The sequence below is a fragment of the Lasioglossum baleicum genome, chromosome 13, assembly GCF_051020765.1.
Source record: "Lasioglossum baleicum chromosome 13, iyLasBale1, whole genome shotgun sequence".
Classification (NCBI taxonomy): Eukaryota; Metazoa; Arthropoda; class Insecta; order Hymenoptera; family Halictidae; genus Lasioglossum; species Lasioglossum baleicum.
The window spans coordinates 15,820,491-15,838,555 of NC_134941.1; the positions used below are offsets into that span (position 1 = coordinate 15,820,491).

General features: G+C 39.8%; 1 protein-coding gene across 3 annotated transcripts; it reads right to left on the reverse strand.

Moving 5' to 3' along the window:
* Window positions 1-161: 161 nt before the first annotated feature.
* LOC143215064 (uncharacterized) lies at window positions 162-17,099 on the reverse strand. 3 transcript variants are annotated; one of them, XM_076436820.1, is made up of 8 exons: window positions 16,736-17,099; window positions 15,277-15,432; window positions 14,170-14,624; window positions 13,260-13,509; window positions 11,406-11,585; window positions 11,070-11,319; window positions 10,789-10,991; window positions 162-10,252 (listed from the first exon to the last, which is right to left on the reverse strand). In XM_076436820.1, exons 1-8 carry the CDS (start codon window positions 16,871-16,873, stop codon window positions 10,118-10,120), a joined length of 1,767 nt encoding a protein of 588 aa, XP_076292935.1. In that variant the 5' UTR covers window positions 16,874-17,099; the 3' UTR covers window positions 162-10,117. The 3 variants fall into 3 exon arrangements, with proteins under 3 accessions (XP_076292935.1, XP_076292934.1, XP_076292936.1); XM_076436819.1 differs by having other exon boundaries at window positions 11,400-11,585; window positions 16,736-17,096; XM_076436821.1 differs by lacking the exon at window positions 15,277-15,432 and having other exon boundaries at window positions 11,400-11,585; window positions 16,736-17,098.
* Window positions 17,100-18,065: the final 966 nt, after the last annotated feature.

An 18,065-nucleotide genomic window follows, 5' to 3' on the forward strand; every position in this document is an offset into this window, starting at 1 on the left:
GATAGAAAGCGCCGGCAATTATTTAATACTCGGTCTACTAATACAGAATTTGAACAGGGGGGAAATTGCAGAGTAGCTTTATTTCTAGGTAGCGCTAAGAATTCATGCGAGCAGAATATTTCTCGTACGTGTCCGATTGATGATTGAAACAGCGCAGAGATTCGTTTGCAGGTTCTAAATAAAATAGAAACCTGAATTAAACTTTATTAAACTTCATACCATACTGAATTCAAAGACAATCGTGTATGCCATAAATGCATAAAATCCGCAGTCTAATAATAAGTTCCTTATATTCTCTAGTTAATACATCTGTCCATCTCAGCCTCGAATTAATTTCCAACAAATCACATAGCAGCCCAATAAATAGCTTAAAATGTCTAACAGGGTTTTCGCTTATCGATACAATATAAAAAAGGGATTTCGAAATAGTGTATAGTAAGGAAGATAGAGATTCAAAAGACAGAGATTCATCAACCGAAGATACAACAGGATAAAAAAAATGGAAATAGAGAGAGAGAGAGAGAGAGAGAGAGAGAGAGAGAGAGAGAGAGAGAGAGAGAGAGAGAGAGAGAGAGAGAGAGAGAGAGAGAGAGAGAAAGGGGATGAGAAAGAGGGAGAAAGACACGATAGAAATATATTCCAGTAAAATTTCATGGACTCAAGTTAGACCCGTAAGTTAATCCAAGTTAGGTACCACTGTCATGGGAGGTTTCGCATACTGTGCTTCGGTATTTATAAATTAATGTTGACCCAACGATATGGGACTCACACGACTCGTTACGATATTAAAATATATGTATGTATTATGTGTGTACATTATTTAGACAGAGTGTCCTGTTATTCGTGAAAAAACAATTCCTCGTTCATGGATTATCAAAACCAATAACTCTAATTATTACCGAACAAGGAATCGTTCGGAAGTCGGAACACATTTGCCAGAGAGACTGTCTATTATTCTATCAACATCTGGACTGCAGATTTTCTGCGATAGATAAAATTCTGTAAAAATGCGATCGAACAATGATTTCAATAAAATGTCACCAATAGAATAGAATGCTGCCGCTTTCACAATAGTTAACGTATAAAAATGTAAATATAGAAATCAGCAATCCAGTAATCTTGTACGACGAAAAAATTAGTAAGCATTATCACCGTTATCGTTCCGGTTTCACGAATGACAGGACAGTCTGCACAAGATACAAGCGAAGTGAACTCTCAGTAGGTCGATCGTACAGGGCAAACATCATTGTCATGACGGAGAAAGAGCTTCTCCATACGGTTGGTGGACAAGATGCAACGAGCTTGTGTCTTTCTGTCGATAGAAATAATATTCTAATTCTCTAGCTGCAGGCTTAAACAATCGAGATCTCGCAGAGAAAGGTTTAGAAGTAAGTAGGATATAAGATTGGCTGCCGTAAAATGGTCGAAAGCGTAAAATGGTGGAGTTGGAATTTGTCGCTATGGTTTAGAGTTTAGATGTACAAAACACAAGCTCGCTGGATCTTGTCCGCCAAGTATACGTCTGAATACTTGAGAATACCGAGAGCTTGGACGACGCGGCGTCTCGCGTCGCCTCGTTCAAGCTCGCCGCTTACACTATTTACTATTCAACAATTCAAAATACTTATAATGATACACACAACCTTGAATAATCTCAACAGCTGCTGGCCTTAGCCCGAACTAACTTACATATCGTAGATCGTGGATACAAAAGTAGTTTATTTTTCTTCTTTCTCTCCGCTATTGCTAAAAACCGACGCGCGCTTCCGCTTCGCCTGCTGAACACGCGCCGAAAAACTTGTTTCAAAGTTAGCGCCGTGACAACGCTCTCTCTCTCTCTCTCTCTCTCTCTCTCTCTCTCTCTCTCTCTCTCTCTCTCTCTCTCTCTCTCTCGCGCTTCTCGCTCCCTGCTATTATTCTCCTTTAATTACATCTTTTCTTTTTTTTTTCTACTTTTCTCTCGTTCCTTTCTTTCTCGCTCGCACAAATCGCTCGGTTTCTTTCATTGTTGTATACAAAATATTGTAATCAGGGCACTCACAATTCGTCCAGTCGCATGCGGCATTCCTTTACTTTTCTCTTGTCCTCTCTCTTTCTCTCTGTCACTCTTTCGAGGTTTCTCTTGTTAGAGAAGAGAAAAGAAAATAAGAAGAACGCATCATCGGCCGGGCCGCCGCGCCGCCTCGATTAAATTCTCACGAGTTTCGCCTAATTACGATATACATAACCGTTCTGTCTCGGCGTCACATTTACCCATTATTTAATATTACACTCGATATAAAAATAATACTCAGTCGATTAGTACAGATTTAATACTCGGCGTAGAACCGGAAGGGAAGGGGTCTTAGCGCTTCCGGTTGTGCGGTCTCCACGATTTACAATCGCTAGATCGTTTCGAATCTGCTGTATCCTTCTATACCTTCTTATTCTTTTTCTTTGCATCTTTCTTCGCTTTTCGCTTACTTACGCATTATTTAAGTTACATAGATTGGGTGACTTGTAAGGTCCACCAGAGGAGTCTGACGCGATATATCAGAATGTCCACGGTCGAGCAGGCGGACGGAACAGAGCTGGCCCGGCGTTGAAATCACCGATTATATCTGCCATATTGTCCAAGATCGTCATTCTACCGATAACGTACCCGCCGTGCACCGATTGCAATCTTTATTTCCAGTTGTTTCATTTTTGTTTTTTTTTTTTGTACATTTACTAGAAAATATAAATTACTCTGTTTATAACAAATGTTTAAGTTCCCGCGAGCAAAGCTAAAGAATTTTGAGAAATCCCTGCATCCAACGATTAGAACTTGATCAAATCGATCGATTTGTACTTTCCAGATACAAGATGGCCAAAAAAGTTTGGAATCGCTTTCTGATTTTTCTAAAAATCAGAATCAAATCTAATATGAAATATTAATTAGTTGAATAATATTTCATAACAGATTTCAGCATTTTTTTATGACAGTGTAAGACAATGTTCGGAATGCGCTTTTTTAAAGGGACATCTTCGGTAACTTCTACAAAAGAAGCATAGCAAAATATCTCACAAATTAGAAACATTCGAAAAACTTATTACCAGGATATGCCCTGACATATTCAGGGCATAAAAATACGCATTTCTTGATAACAAAAAAATAATACAAAATGTAAAACATACTGCTCGTAAGTTTTTTCACAATAATCTTCCTTCTTCTTAAACCTTAAACCTTTTGTTTTACTGTGAATTTACGCCGTGATTCCAAACTTTTCGCCGGTAGTGTACATAGTGTATATGTATAGATTACTTGAAACGGTGATTACAGTTCTAGATACGTAAACGGTGCGCGACTACGAGTTCTTTCACAATATGCAAATTGAGTCTCGGGATCGATCGCGGAGCAGGTCGCTTCACTCTCGAGAAATGAATAAACGTAGTATCTCATCGGTGACGTTCCACATTCATGCGTCAATGAATATGCATGCTTCAATGAGTAGATGAACGCCGCCGATGTTTGAATGAAACGATGTCAACGAGACGCATGGGTGATCTCAACGCGACGCCTAATCGCTCTATCGACGGGCAAACAGGGTGTCGAGCCTCCCTTCCCTCGCGAAAACCCCTTCATTCATATCGCTTAGTCGTGTACTACAATTATGCATCGTTTACAGTTTACGTTCTCCACGCTCTCGTCTCGAGGCTTTCGTATACAATTGTTCATTATTACTGGACTGTTGCGGATGTTTATGCAATTTTCAATTTTTCTAGGCAAATTTGAAGAAAGCGAAATCACGTGAAATGTTATTTTTAGTGGTAGTAGTAGGCTTTGTAGATCTGAAATAAATCAAAATCGTACTAAATTCTGTGGAATTTTATCTTATAGCATTTCTGGAACATTTTCTGAATTTTCTGATAAATGCACAAAGATCCGCAGTCTATTCATTATGGATATGCTCGTGTTCGAACAGTTTCTCTCTTTTTGTCGCGACGAAGCCTCGTGACCGCTTTTCTTGGTATCGGGGACCATATACATATACATATATAGTATTGTATAATCGGACGGCGACGAGGCATCTCGCGGCGATTCGAACTGCCTTCGATCGTTCGAGCGTAATTCGCTACGAATCAAGACGGGTTTCCTGCTAATTTATGTCAAGTGTCCGAAAAGTTTCCTTCGGGATGTGTTCCATTAATATTGCTAAATAAGTATTGGGTTGTCCGAAAAGTCGAAATTCATGTTAGGAACTACTAAAACATTAACGTAAAGATTATCGCATCGTTTGTATTTATTTAGCAACATTAAAGGGGAACACATTCCGAAAGTTGTTGTCCCAAACTTTAAAGTGTAAGGACAATCGAGGGTGATCGGTGGTGAAACCAAACACTGCGTGTACGAGAAAGAAAAATGATATTCGTCCATTTGAAATGGATGATTTTTGGTAATTATAAGGATAATAATAATTAAAGAGGATAACTTTGAGAGTGATCGGTGAAGAAAATTTCCCATTTCAATCCACTCATTGTCAGACCATTTCAAATGGATAAATATGATTTTCGGTGATTTTCCAACAGCGTTTGTTTCACGAATTGTAGACGGGGGGAATTGTTTGAACAGCGATTTCGAAGGATCGAAGTGGGAGCCTTATTGTTGATCGACGATTGATCCGACGAAGAGGTATCGCGCGTTCCTATCGAACACTTCTTATTTCAAATATTAATTATTATTTGAACATTATCCAACGAAATCTCCAGGTGAAGGCACCTAAACCATCGACCGTCCGCGACACTTTGCCGAGTGCCGCGTGTTTTCTAGATACATACACGTGTATACATACCGGGTGTGTCCCGAAAGAGAAAGGAGGGAATGACAATACGCGCGCAGTGCCTGATCTCTCTAACGAACTAATCAACTCGTTTACGAGCGAAAGAAAAAATTCAAACGAAAAGAGAAAGAGGAAAAATGAGGAGGGGAAAAAAGATGAGAGAGAGAGAGAGAGGGAGATACGGAGAGAAAGAAAAAAGACAGAGAGAGAGGAAATGAAACTCGCGTTATAAACGTAGAATACGGTAGAAACAATAAATTAAGCCAGTCGTTGCCAAATGTCTTACGCAAACGTCGGTGCAAAATGTCGGTGAATACAATAATAAATTATAGTTTAAATAAATTCAGGGGAGGGTCGCTTATGTAAAAATAGACGTACAAAAACAGGGACGAAGGGATTGTTCGGGAGAGGAGGGGATGGAAGGATAAAAAAGGGATGGTTTGATACGGGGCGGATAACTAAATAATTTAATAATTAAGTAAGAGAAAATCTCGCCGTCGGGGATTCGTTTAAGTAGTGTTGGTTAAAACTCCTTATCAGCTAAAGTCAAACGCGTAGAATACTGATACATAAAAAAAACTCTATAAGAAGCCTCGGCTTATTTTTTTTCTTTACCATTGTTAAAAAAAAATTAATAAAAGAAAGAAAAAAAAAGAGGAGACGAACCGTTCGTGCGTGTGCGCGGTCTCTCTGCAACTAAATCTTATTCGTTTGAAACTGAACATTATCTTGTAGACGTTTTATCCTCGATACATATATATATATATACTCGATAATGTGTATCCGTACTGGTATGCGCGCGCGCGTGTGTGTGTGTGTATGTATGCATGTGTATATGTATACGTGTATGCGTATACATGTTCATGTATGTAAATATATATATATATATAATAGCAATACTCGATTTCTCGTGTTCTAATAATTATAAAAAATATCCTCTAGTTTTTCTTCAGAATTAGTAGAGAGCTCAAACCTATATGTTCTACTTACGCGCCTACGTTGGTAATAATAATAATAATAAAAAATATGTATATAAGAATAATAATAATAATATTAATAACTATTATTACGGTTTTTTTTCGTGTGGTTTAACAAGCTACCGCGAGCAGAAACAAAAAAATTACAACTGAGAGAGAGAGAAAAAATAAAATGCCTAACGAAGTAACTGTCCATTTCTCCCACTTGTCCTCGCCTATCGATGTTATTCCGCATAAATATAATATAAGTTCGTTCTCTTTGCGTATGCTACACAAGTCGACTTCTTTCCGTCGACGAAATTTAAAACTGGCGGTCCGGGGGGCCGGGGATACCCGCCTCCTGTTTACTTTCAATCTCGTCTCCCCATCGAGGAGATCCTGTTTAGCCTAAGCGCGTCGCGTATCTTTTAAAGTTTAAAGCAAGTTGTTTTTTGTGTTTCTAGTCGGAAATTTTCATTGCGACCTGATTCGAGTCAAATTAAAGGAAGAAATGATGCTAATTTTTTCAAGGACTTTTTTTTAAATATCCTTGTTTGGAAGTCGATTGGTCCAGCGGAGACAATTAGCTGATACCGAACGAAACGATGGTGCGAATAAATGGGACTTGGCCAGGGCTGATTTAAAAGACACGTGACTCCGGAGCCTACTTGTGAAACAGGAAATACATTGAACATGTACTAATTAGTGGAAGGATCATTTCGACGCATGAGAGAGAAAGCTTAGCAATCTGTCATTCGGATCGCACCAGTGAGAAACCTCATCATCGCTTATGTCTCTTCCTCCAATACTCGGGTAGTCAGTAACGAGATACGTACCACGTGCACGGTGCTGTTCTTATGAAATCAACTTCATTCAAAATCCATTATGTATATTGCTAGACCGCGCGCGATTGCGCAAGCCCCGCTACTATTAAAGACAAATTTCAACGCGGCTGTTTCCGTTTTTAACGTCGATCTTATGAAACCCTTAACAGAGAATGAGAAGCGGCGTTGTTAGCTCTTTTATCGCGAGAGCTGGCATAAACGGTCGCAGTCTACGCGTTTCATAGCTAATCGTTAAATAAATATACATATGTAATGTTTTTACGGAACATTGACCACACACGAACCAATTACTCGTTTTCGTATTTACAATTGGTCTGGCAGGGAAATGGAAGAGACAGCACTGCTCTGTGTGGTATATCATTGGTACTCGTACATTAATATGTATAGAATAAGTATATTTTGTATACGAGTGTGTTCATAAGGCTCCTTTGATAACGACTAAAGAGACTAACAATAAGTTTGCTCCACGGGTTACTGCAAGCAAATTTGAAAAAGATCTGCGCTAGAGCTGCCTTAACCAAGAGTTATCACTGATAAAGAAGGGAGAAAATCACTGAGAAAAAAGGGGTGAGAAAAAATGAAAGGGGGTAGGGCGAGGGTAGATGCGTAAATGTTGTGCATGACGTCGTGAAAGAGAAAAAGATAAAACATTAATTTTTATCGTATGCCCTTAACTATACTCTATGTTACACAGACTAAATCTATTTTTGGCAAAGTTGTTTATGTATACAATGTTAGATTATTACGATACATGAGTAGATGCACTGGCCATCGTATTATGTGCTATTTAGCATCCCTTAATACCTGTGTGTGTTTATTAACACATGATCTGTACAATCTGGAAAAAAGTAAATCAGTGATAGCCCTTGGGGAGAAAAAAGAGAATCGGACAGAGAGATATAAAGACGATGAGCGTGAAAAGACAAACCCCCGGGGCTATGGCAGGCACATTTTACAACCCAACCGATGGAGATACTATTGTCACATTCTCGAACCGTAAAAGTCGCGTATCATCTATTAATAAAAGAGCGATAACGATTTAACTATTTTTACACTGAACATGAGAGCGATTCGTGTCGCGAGGGGAGCACAACAGTCCTCTGCTGCGCGCCTCGTGCAATAAATACTGTACTTATCTATCTACAATTTGGCAACAACCTTTATCAAAATTTTTCTCTCTTCGCCTCCTGTTCACACCGTTAAGTTTCGTTACGAGTTAAAATGACCATATCCACCCTGAGAGGGGTTAATCGATTAACGAGGGCGAAGGAAATCACAGTTCTCCTATTATTCTTTTTACAAACACATCGATTCGTAACGTAAGTAATAACTTGGCTTGCATTCGATACTTTCTTTTAAACCGACTGTAAAATTAAAATGAAAAATTGCACTTGTAATTTTAATTTCGCGACCAAAGTTATTTATAGACTGCGGATCTTTATGCAAAATAACATTTTTATACATCAATTGCAAGCTATAGGAGCCAAGTACAAATTTATTTTCCTAATTAATGATTGTTACATGTTAAAAATAGTATATACATATATGTATATATAACCGGCACTGTTAAATTCTTTTAATCTTTTTCCTGTTTTGAACTACACCTACTGATTTTTCCCGTAAACGCATCACAAATCCGCAGTCTAGTTATGCATTTATATTACGATTGAATAGCGAACAGAGTCGAGGAGAGAATTTCGGTAAAAAAGGAAACGGTTTGGCGGGTGCTCGCAGCAACCGTGGAGCAATAAAATTTGTTACTTTTAACGTCCTGCATACAGAGATGCGTGAGTTGTAATCTAACTATTACTTCTTCAAGTTTCTTGTATGTTTGTTCATTGTCGTCGAGAGAGCATGTGAACGAGTGTATTGTGTGACGACAATTTACGTACCATCGCGTTTCTTATTGCTTTCGGAGTCTTAGCTTATACATGGTAGTTGCGCTGTTTCATCTATTAAGTACAAATTATATTCGACGGCTGCGTCACAACAGCCGTGAAAAGAAAGCCTTCCGACACGTTACGGGGTCGGGGGGAGGGTCAAGGGGAGGGATATTCGGTAAGAGCGATTGGGGGCGCGGATGGGGAGGGAGAAGGGGAGCAGAGATAATACGTAAAAGGTAGAAAAAAAAATCAGTATTAAATGTGTTCACACCGGCAGTCTCGTGCTCACGTAAAAAAAAAGTACCTACATCGTCTAAATGAAGATCCTGTTATGTGTGTGTATCTTGTAAGTAAATATATTCGCGCGGTTATTTTTTTTTGTTTCGCCGCGCCTGATAAGAGCTAAAAGGGTAGGGGTAAGAGGGAAGAGATAAATCGCGCGCGCTGAAAGGCCACTAGAGTATGATGATACTGGCATTAACGTAATTTGGCAAAGCTCAAATTACCGAGTACGCATCGGACAATTATTACAGTAACAGTAACACACGTTTGTCACGTGGTGCAACCGTATTTGCTGTTCCTCGTTCGGTTTCTCCTCTCCGCGCCTAATCGAGAGAGGAGAACCACTGTACATACCCCTTTGCGTTATTAAAGCCGATTTAAAAAATACATTCTCTTTCACAGTTTTCTCGCTCGCTACTTCTAGAATCAGCTGGGTCGTTTCTTTCACTTAATAATTACGCAAGACAACGAGAGTATTATGATTGTTACCGTCACTGAGAGACAGCTAAAAGCCCGTGGAACAAAACGGTGAGAATTTACTTTTCTTTTCCGTTCACTAAATATTCATTTTACAGTTTTACACTTGGTCTTTGTCATCGTCTACTACGTTTTCCGTGTTTTCTCTCTTTTTTTCTTGTTTTCGTTTTATATATACTTCGAAGCCTTTTCCCGAACAGTAAATCTAGCACCGTTCTTTGTTAGACACTTTCACTGGCGACTGTGTCGCGATCTTACGTCACTAAGAAAACAGACAACACGACCACCACCACCGTTACTCATCTTTGTCGTCTCGACGCGGGAAATACGTGCGCGGACACCGAAAGAACAATTTGCGCGTATATGTACAACGATTCTCGCGCCCGTCGCTCTCTAGCTGCAAGCGTACAAAATTTTGTATAAAAATATTCTTCGTATTATCCGTGTGTGTGTGTGTATATATATGTACATAATTCGAATAACCACGTAATTAATACTGTGTATTTAATATCATCGTTCCTTCGTGCGCGCTCTGCACCACGGGCTTGGTAGCTCGCGGGAAAACGAAAAATTATTGTTCCCCCCACTCTCATAGGTGTTCTGCTACCTTTCGATTCTCGCGTTCTCACCATGGGGAAAATACATAGAGACAGAATTAGAGAGCACGAGAGAGCTCAAAAAATCGAGAGGGACCTCCTCGAACGGGGGGGGGGGGAGAGAATCGGTAGCAGAAACCACGGGGAGAATAATCTCGTCTTCTACACCCTGTGTGTATCACTGAACAGAACTCTGCTGTCTAGAGATTCTTTGTTATACATATTTATATGTAGATATATACCTAGCAAAGTCGTTCTGTAGCTGGCCAAAAATGTGTTTCAGTGCGTGTCTTCGGATAACGACGTCGCAACTAAATTCAACGGTACGTCCGAAACATTTTCTTCATCTCCCTCTTCTGCTTCTTCGGCTTCCCCAGATAAATGACATTGTTCTCGGCCCTCTGCTTTCACGTGCTGCCACAACAATTCAATTAGAATCCGACGTTCGAGAAGGTAGAAAAATCTTTGAAAAATTATAGAACACACACTGCACACTTTCGAAATTAACCCTTACCACTCGAGAGGCGATATTTTCTACTATATCAATGTCATATTCATATTCATACAAGGAAAGAAAGTCGAAAGAAATGTTTAATTTTCCAGTTAAAATAGGTGTCCGAGTGCACACGCAGAAGGTTAATACACCATTAGCCGCCGAATAACGTGAACATTTTTCTCAAGGACCCGAGAAACGCTGAAATTTCGTTCAAGGGGCTACACGTGGTGGCAAGTTGGTGGAAATTTTTGAATACGGTGAAAAATATATCTCGAAATCTCGAACAGACCAATTTAAATTGAAATTTTACACAGTCCTTCACTATACATATACATATACATATAGGATTTCTTTTATCGTTATAGTTTTTGTTCCTGAAAAATGAAACTTCGGAATTGAAGTAGCTGGCGGCATTTTCGAATGCAAATTCGGATGCAAAATATTTTCTACTCACATGCATCATGTATGTAGGCAAGGGGAGGGAGTAATTAAGTTGAGCAGCAGACGGTGGTGGATGTGCACCAGGTATACGTGGCGGTGTTAACGCGGCAGCCATCATCAAGTGAGGCTGTATTTGTCTTCGTAGAGCTGCCAACATATCCTGACTTTCTGCATCCATTTGTTCCGATTGCGGTGGTAGAATCGCGTCTCCTTTTTCTGTAAAAACGTTCAAGATTGAAATAGAAATATTTAACCGGTATGTAGAGTAGAAAAAGGTGTGTTTGAGGTTCCTACTTCTATGCCTCGTTGGTTTTTCACCCTTAGGTCTACGTCTACGCGTGTGTATCGTATCCCTTCGCATAGTGGACGGACGGTTCACCCCGTGGAGTTTATAATAAAGCCCACAAGCGTTACAAACCATCTCCCCCTTCATGTTTCTTCTCCAAATAGTCGTGGTCATGGTGCCGCAATTTGTACAGGTCATGTCTACCTTTTTAGTCATGTTGCCACTGTGCTGATCGAATTGTTGTTTCTGATCCTCCACCTGAAACGACGATAATATATGTGTATAAATACACAAGTCCGGTGAACATGTTAATCGAACGTTAACAATTTTAATCGTACCTTCACCTTCATTTTATTTGACCACGCGGTAAAATCTTGTGCTTGTTCTTCGTTCGGTTCGTGCTGGTAATTAACGATGTCCGGACTCATTGGAGCTTTGCTAGGGTAACTTTGTTTTCTACGGCCCTTTGTCTCCTTTCGTCCGACGCTGGCTGGACTGGATGGATTACTATCCATGGAAGTACCCTGAATAATGTCAAAATAAATATCGTATTTAATGTAACACTAGATTTACGAACCACTAAACCATTGCCTATTTTACATTATTATTTTATCAAAAAAACGAGAACATGTCTACCCTAATCAATTTTAATCATTTTTTTAAATAATACATATATGTATACTTAAAGAAATAAATTTGTTGAATAGTTGAATAATCGTGATTTTCAAATATTAGAACGCGTCCCGTATAAACCTAATCGTACAATTGATAATCAAATAAGGATAGAAGGATAGGAAACTTTAATTTTATCTCTGTGATTTGATAAAATATCGAAAACGAAGATAAATTGAGAAGTCTATTTCGATTCGAATTTTTAAGAAGAATCCTGAGTCTACGTTTATTTGTAAATTCGTTCGAAATGTGTAGCGCTAGGAACGTAGACGGCCTGCAATTTGGAAATCGGTCCAGGTACGAGTGTACCTTGTCCGAGGGTTTCGGAAAAGTAGCAGTAATACCTCGTGGGTACCTGTTATCAGGACAAAAAGCCAATATAATGGAAAGCGCCACAAAGGATACACTGCAGTCCTGTTTCTTATTCTATACTAGAAATTGAAGAATTCCTCGCGCCGAACAAAGTACGCTCTAAAATCTATAGAAACCCCAACTTATCTGAACATCTGTTAACAGCGGGTTGACATGGTGGGCTTAGCGCTTATGGGATATCACAAAGAGTCCTCCCGGTTATCTATTATCTACAAGGCCTACCACGTTTCTTACCTGCAGGCAGATGGGACCCTGAATAGTCCCAAAAGGGATCCCCTGACACCCTAAGGGTCACCCGACCTGTCTTCCTTTCTATACCTGCAGATCTCTCCTGGTATTTGCATTGAACAAACTGCAAGGACTTCCCATGGAAAATTGTTATTTGCAGAGATCAGGCCCGAGTGAGAGAAAGAGAAAGAGAGAGAAAACAGTAACACAGAAAGGAAAAGCAAAGGTTCCTCCCGTTTCTCCATAAATCTCGGAATTTTACCTCAACTTATAACTCCTGAAAAAAGTCACCGTCCGCGTCCGCTGCTGTGTTTGCACATGCTAACATCGTACGTTTTATTAACCCCTTGCGATTTCAAACAAAATCTATTAGACACGTTCCTTACTCATTTCTGTTCAATTAGAATAAATCTCTACTTCTCCGTTAACAATATTTACACAATTAAGGGAGTAGACTCATTTGTCTAGAATTGCAAGGGTGCGGGATGCGCTTTCTCATTTCTCGATAATGCAAAGATTGGGCTTTTTTCAGTAGTGAAAAGCGCTGGATAAAAGATCAATCAAGGCCGCGATCGCCCTAAAAAGTCCTATTTTTACGTTTACGAGACGTAATTTGAATATTCAACGATATTTTGACTACTGAAAAATCCCATCTCTGTATTATCGAGAAATAAGAAGGCGCGTCCCGAACCTTTGCAATTCTGGAAACGAGACTACCTTTTTAACGAAGTGTACCAAATTTACGGAACGCGTTTCAATTAGAGATCACGAGTTTGAACATGTATTGAAAATTCACGTGTAACGAATATATGTATACGTATTTGAGTTCGTGTAATGTTTAATACACGTGTACACCAGTGTACACGTGAAATCGATAAGTACTAGTTTAAATATTTTTGAAAAAATAAATGTTAAATGTCACAAACCTTGTTTTCTATACAGGGTACATTGGTGCGATTGCCGAGTACCGAACAGTCCGCCGGTACTGTACGCTCGATCGTTGTCCCTTGAGTGTCTCTGTAGAACCTGATTTGCGGCGACACTCGATCCGTATCGACAGCAGTAATACCGATCTGTCTGTTGTTAATTAAAGTACGCAGCAGATTAGTTGCTTCGCCGGTAAATCCATTATTCAATTTGTCACCGTTCGTCCTGGTAATCTCTAAACTCCTATTACTACAAGAAAAGAAAACCGAGTGTTACGATCTTTAGTAGAGTATACGAAAATACAGTATAGAACGATAATAAAGTGCAGAGATAAAGCTGTGCAGGTCCTTCGCTGAGGTAATTGGGTTTCTACTCTAATCCCAAATAATGACAATGGTATCTTATCTTTGGGACTACACCTGCTGTAAGTGGCAGCTACTTATAAGAGTAATCCATTAGGTAAATATGCATTAGTCGCACCAAGTTTCTTCGATTATCCTTAATTAGCAACTGCGCGCGAATTAACAGTAACAATATCTACTACTAAACAAACAAGAAAATCCTTGAATTTATTATTCAAACGAATCTAAATTTTTCTATTTCTCCAACAGAGTTTAATCAATGGAGTTCCATTCCACATTCAACGGATTTTTTTATTTAATGCAATCTTTGTACAATCATAAGAATTGTCTGTTTCGTTTGTAAGTGGGAAAATTACATATGTGCCCATAATTATGAAAATGGTCTAAATTCTAAATCGTATAGTATAAATCTTGTTTCGAGATATTTAAAGGAAAAACGAATTCCATATAAAGTCTTGAAATAACAATGAAATACATTGAATTGTTGAACGCTTTCATCAAAATTATGGGCAATAAAATCCTCAGCCGACGATAACGTTATACTCACTTTGCTAATGCTTGCCACAGTTTAGTTGTTTCTTGGTCGATATTGGTGTCGGAACAATTGCTTTCCGGCGTGTCCATTCTATTCACTGGACTGTGATCGGGGGAGCTTGGCTTGGATTCCTCGTAATTCGTTTCCAGTTTCATTCTTTTGTTAATGGTCATGTCGTAACCGTTCTCTTCCCCTTCTGTATCCTGCTCGTCCCGATCTTCGATTTCTAATCTGTCTGGATCAGAGCTGTTCGAACACGTGTCATCCTCTGGTTCACACTTAATGTTATCATGCTCTGGCATGTCATTGGCGCGCAACTCCAAATGATGCGTTTGCGTCTGAGGTATAACGTTTTGATTAATGCTGGCCGGAGAGTTGGGCTCCTCATTGAACAATGTTTTGTTCAATTGGAGAAATGACTGTAGAGGGCTTAACCCTGCTACTTTGGCAGTGGAGAAAGACTTTTTCTAAAACAAAACACAGTTGCTGCTACATATATCATATATCTCCGACACGGTTCAACAGACCACACACACACACAGGTAAGATTAAAACAACAGATTAAACAGATTAAAATAACAGCGTGTTAAACAACATCGACGGAGCACATAGCAGGATTATTTATCAAGAAAAAAAACTGGACACATGCTGAGTAGTTTCTTTTAATTCTACGAATTAGATACGGTACTTGTACCTTGTACCTGATCTGTAGTAAATAGCAGGAAAATAATTAGCTATGCATAACTTTTTTTATGGTGTAGTCGCTATCAAACTGATAAGGTTAAAGTTGATTGCAATAAAGGAAACCTTGAAACTGTCTTACGTAATTATACCGATCTATCAGGGCGCATAAGCAAAATAAACGGTATCCTGCACATTTATTACAGATGCGTTGGGATTACATATAGAATGTGCATCGAATGTGTGTCGAAGCATTCTTATCTACAATCACGCGTTACATGTTCACGGTTGCATCATTACTACATAGGAATGGAATGACTACTACTTCACTGTAACAAGTATCAAACTAATTTTTGTACGTTAGTCGATAATGATATCTACCATTCTAGACACTCTTGTTAGAGTTAGAACTACATGCAAACATCGCTTGAGAAATACCTGATCATCGTGCGATGATAACTGCTTGGCATAATCCAGGTACTGTTTGAGTATGACATCAGATTTATGTGACACCTCGCGGAAGTTGTGTAGTACATCCAACTTGTACACACACCGGTGACAAATGATCGGTGGCAAAGAATCTCCATCTTTCACCTGAATCAAGTGCAAAGGCATTTGATTGATTGATGACAATCAACCCAGATCCCTTGATTTCGTACAGAGGCTACATTGTTCGGCGCAAAGTACATACATCTAGGTCATACTCGTGGAACGAATAGATAAATTAGAAAAAAATAATGCAGCTACCCTAGAGCAGATCGTTATCGATGATCAAGAAAATAAACGATCGAAAGTTTTGGTATCGTAAAAGGAGAGTACAGCGTGTTAAAACTACAGTGGGCCAAACCGAGATAAACTGTGTGTGTGTTAAAACTTGAAACCAGGGGTTGGAAACAGTTACGATATCGATTCCGGTTCTTGAAACATTTACGAGAACCAAAAAAATGCTATAACTGTTACGAGCAAGTAGACTGCAGATCTTTATGCAAAATAAAAATTATCTGCATCGATTGCAAGGAATATAAACTAAATGGAACGTTATCTCTTCTCCGAATGATTTGAATAGAGGAGAAATGTCGTGCATTGACATGTTGAATTTGAACAATTTTCCAACAATTTTCAATTTCATCTACTCAATTTTGCTAATAAATGCATAAAGATCTGCGCACAGTCTATAGACATACAGAGAATATGTATCGCGTTCGGTCCAGAGACGGGAATACGGGAGAGCGATGCCGAACGCGTTGTGCGTTTGTTCGTCGTGTGCGTTCATCATTCGAAGTAGGTTGGACGGAAACGGAGAGCTTTCCTCGAGAAGAAGCATAACGAGAACCTGTGTGTGTGTGGACGGGAAGACGGGAATTATACAGAAGAAAGAAAAGAGTAGAAACGCTGCAGGGGAGAGCTATGTATTTAGAGTGAAATGTGACAGGGACTCGTGGAATCCGCGTGTGAAACCTGATAACAGGCCGTCTAAATAAGGAGCTGGCTCCCCTCCCTTGTGCGGATCCGCACGAGCGAGGAGCAGAGCTTATCACTGCCATTTTAAATGCCCCCGTGAGTAGTCGGCTTATCTCGCGGACACATCTCTTGCCAAACTTTCTCCCGTGGCACGCGCACACACACGGTACACGCGTACCACGGAACATATACACATGTATTTACGGACACACACACGCACCCTTGGGAGACGGCGAACGTAGGTAGGAGAGAGACAAAACACGACGTAGACGAGGACGGATAAAGCGAACGACGAAGCGAGAGTGATGGGAGAGCACGCGAGAGAGAGAGAGGGAGACACGGTGATAATGCGAGCGACCACAGATGGTCGCGTCTTGATTTATCGGTAACTGCGAACGCACGAGGACCCGGTGAAAACTCATGAAACAGGACTCACCGTGATCGAGAGGCACGTCAGTATCTTGTCGGCAAAGTTTCGCTGGGCGCCCTCCTCTTCGAATATGGACAATTTGACACCGTCCGACGATAAACAAAGACGACACAGCTCGTAGAACTTGGGCGGTACATCGAACATAATTGTGAGCTCCGGCTACGTTGCGCCCTACGTAAAGCGCGAGTCATCAAGAGGTAGACTCTTTCCTTGGCCGACGTACTATCTTTCTCCACTGCCACTACGCGTTTAGCGACGAGGAAGGGTACGCGATCACTTATCACAGTCACCGCCGCGGCTCATTGTCAGCGGCACACAGTACATACGATCATACACTCTCGATTCTAGATAGAAAGGGGACTACCATCTACCATCCGGTCCACCACACGAGACCTCTACCACCTCTACTCACGCGCCAGCTAACACAGACGCGACACTCTGATAAGCTTCCGCGATCTATACACATTGCGCCTGCGTACCCAAGTGGGTACATGCAATTGTGCGCTTTCTTCGCGCATGCGCGACGATTTCCCAAATTCAAATTTTTCAAACCAAAATTTCATATTTACCGGAATTGCGATACAAACAAATGTGCAGCGCCTATAATTGAATCCATACTATTTCAGACCGCAATTCTGAAAAACGATGTGTGTAGCGGGCCTTACCATTTTCATTTCGCCTATTTGCATGCAAATGAGGCGATTCCTCACGCGAAACAACGATTCAGAACAGAAATAGACTTGCGGCACGAAGATCGGTCGCATAAACTCGTCTAAATCGCGTTCCTGATGCTTTTCAAGAAAATAGAAATACATACATATATATATACATATATATATATATACGATCGGTATTTCGGAACATCTATTGGGCCCAACCAGACCCAACGAAAAGAGTGAAAATAAAAATGTGTACATAAAATAGTGGGGTGTCAAGATCACTGATATATATTGTATATATCAGTGGTCAAGATCGTCGAATTCAGGTACACGTTCATCACAGGTTCTGACAAGAGTTTCTCTTCTAGTGCGCTCTATGTTTATGATTTCGATTCTCGATCATCGCCAGTTGGCGGCGCTCGAATACCCGTGGAACCATTTTGAAACTGAAATGAAACGCAATGGAAAATTGTAAACAATATTTTAGACATTTAACTTTCAAGAATTTTACTTATATATATATATATATATTGTTGTTTACTTGAAATAAATATAATCACTAGATCTTCGCAATAAACCTTCTTGTACAAACACCGATAAAAACTTGATAATCGAAGCTCTGTTTCATTTGATGACATTCTCAATTATAATTTTCCTTCAACGATTTCAGAGGATCT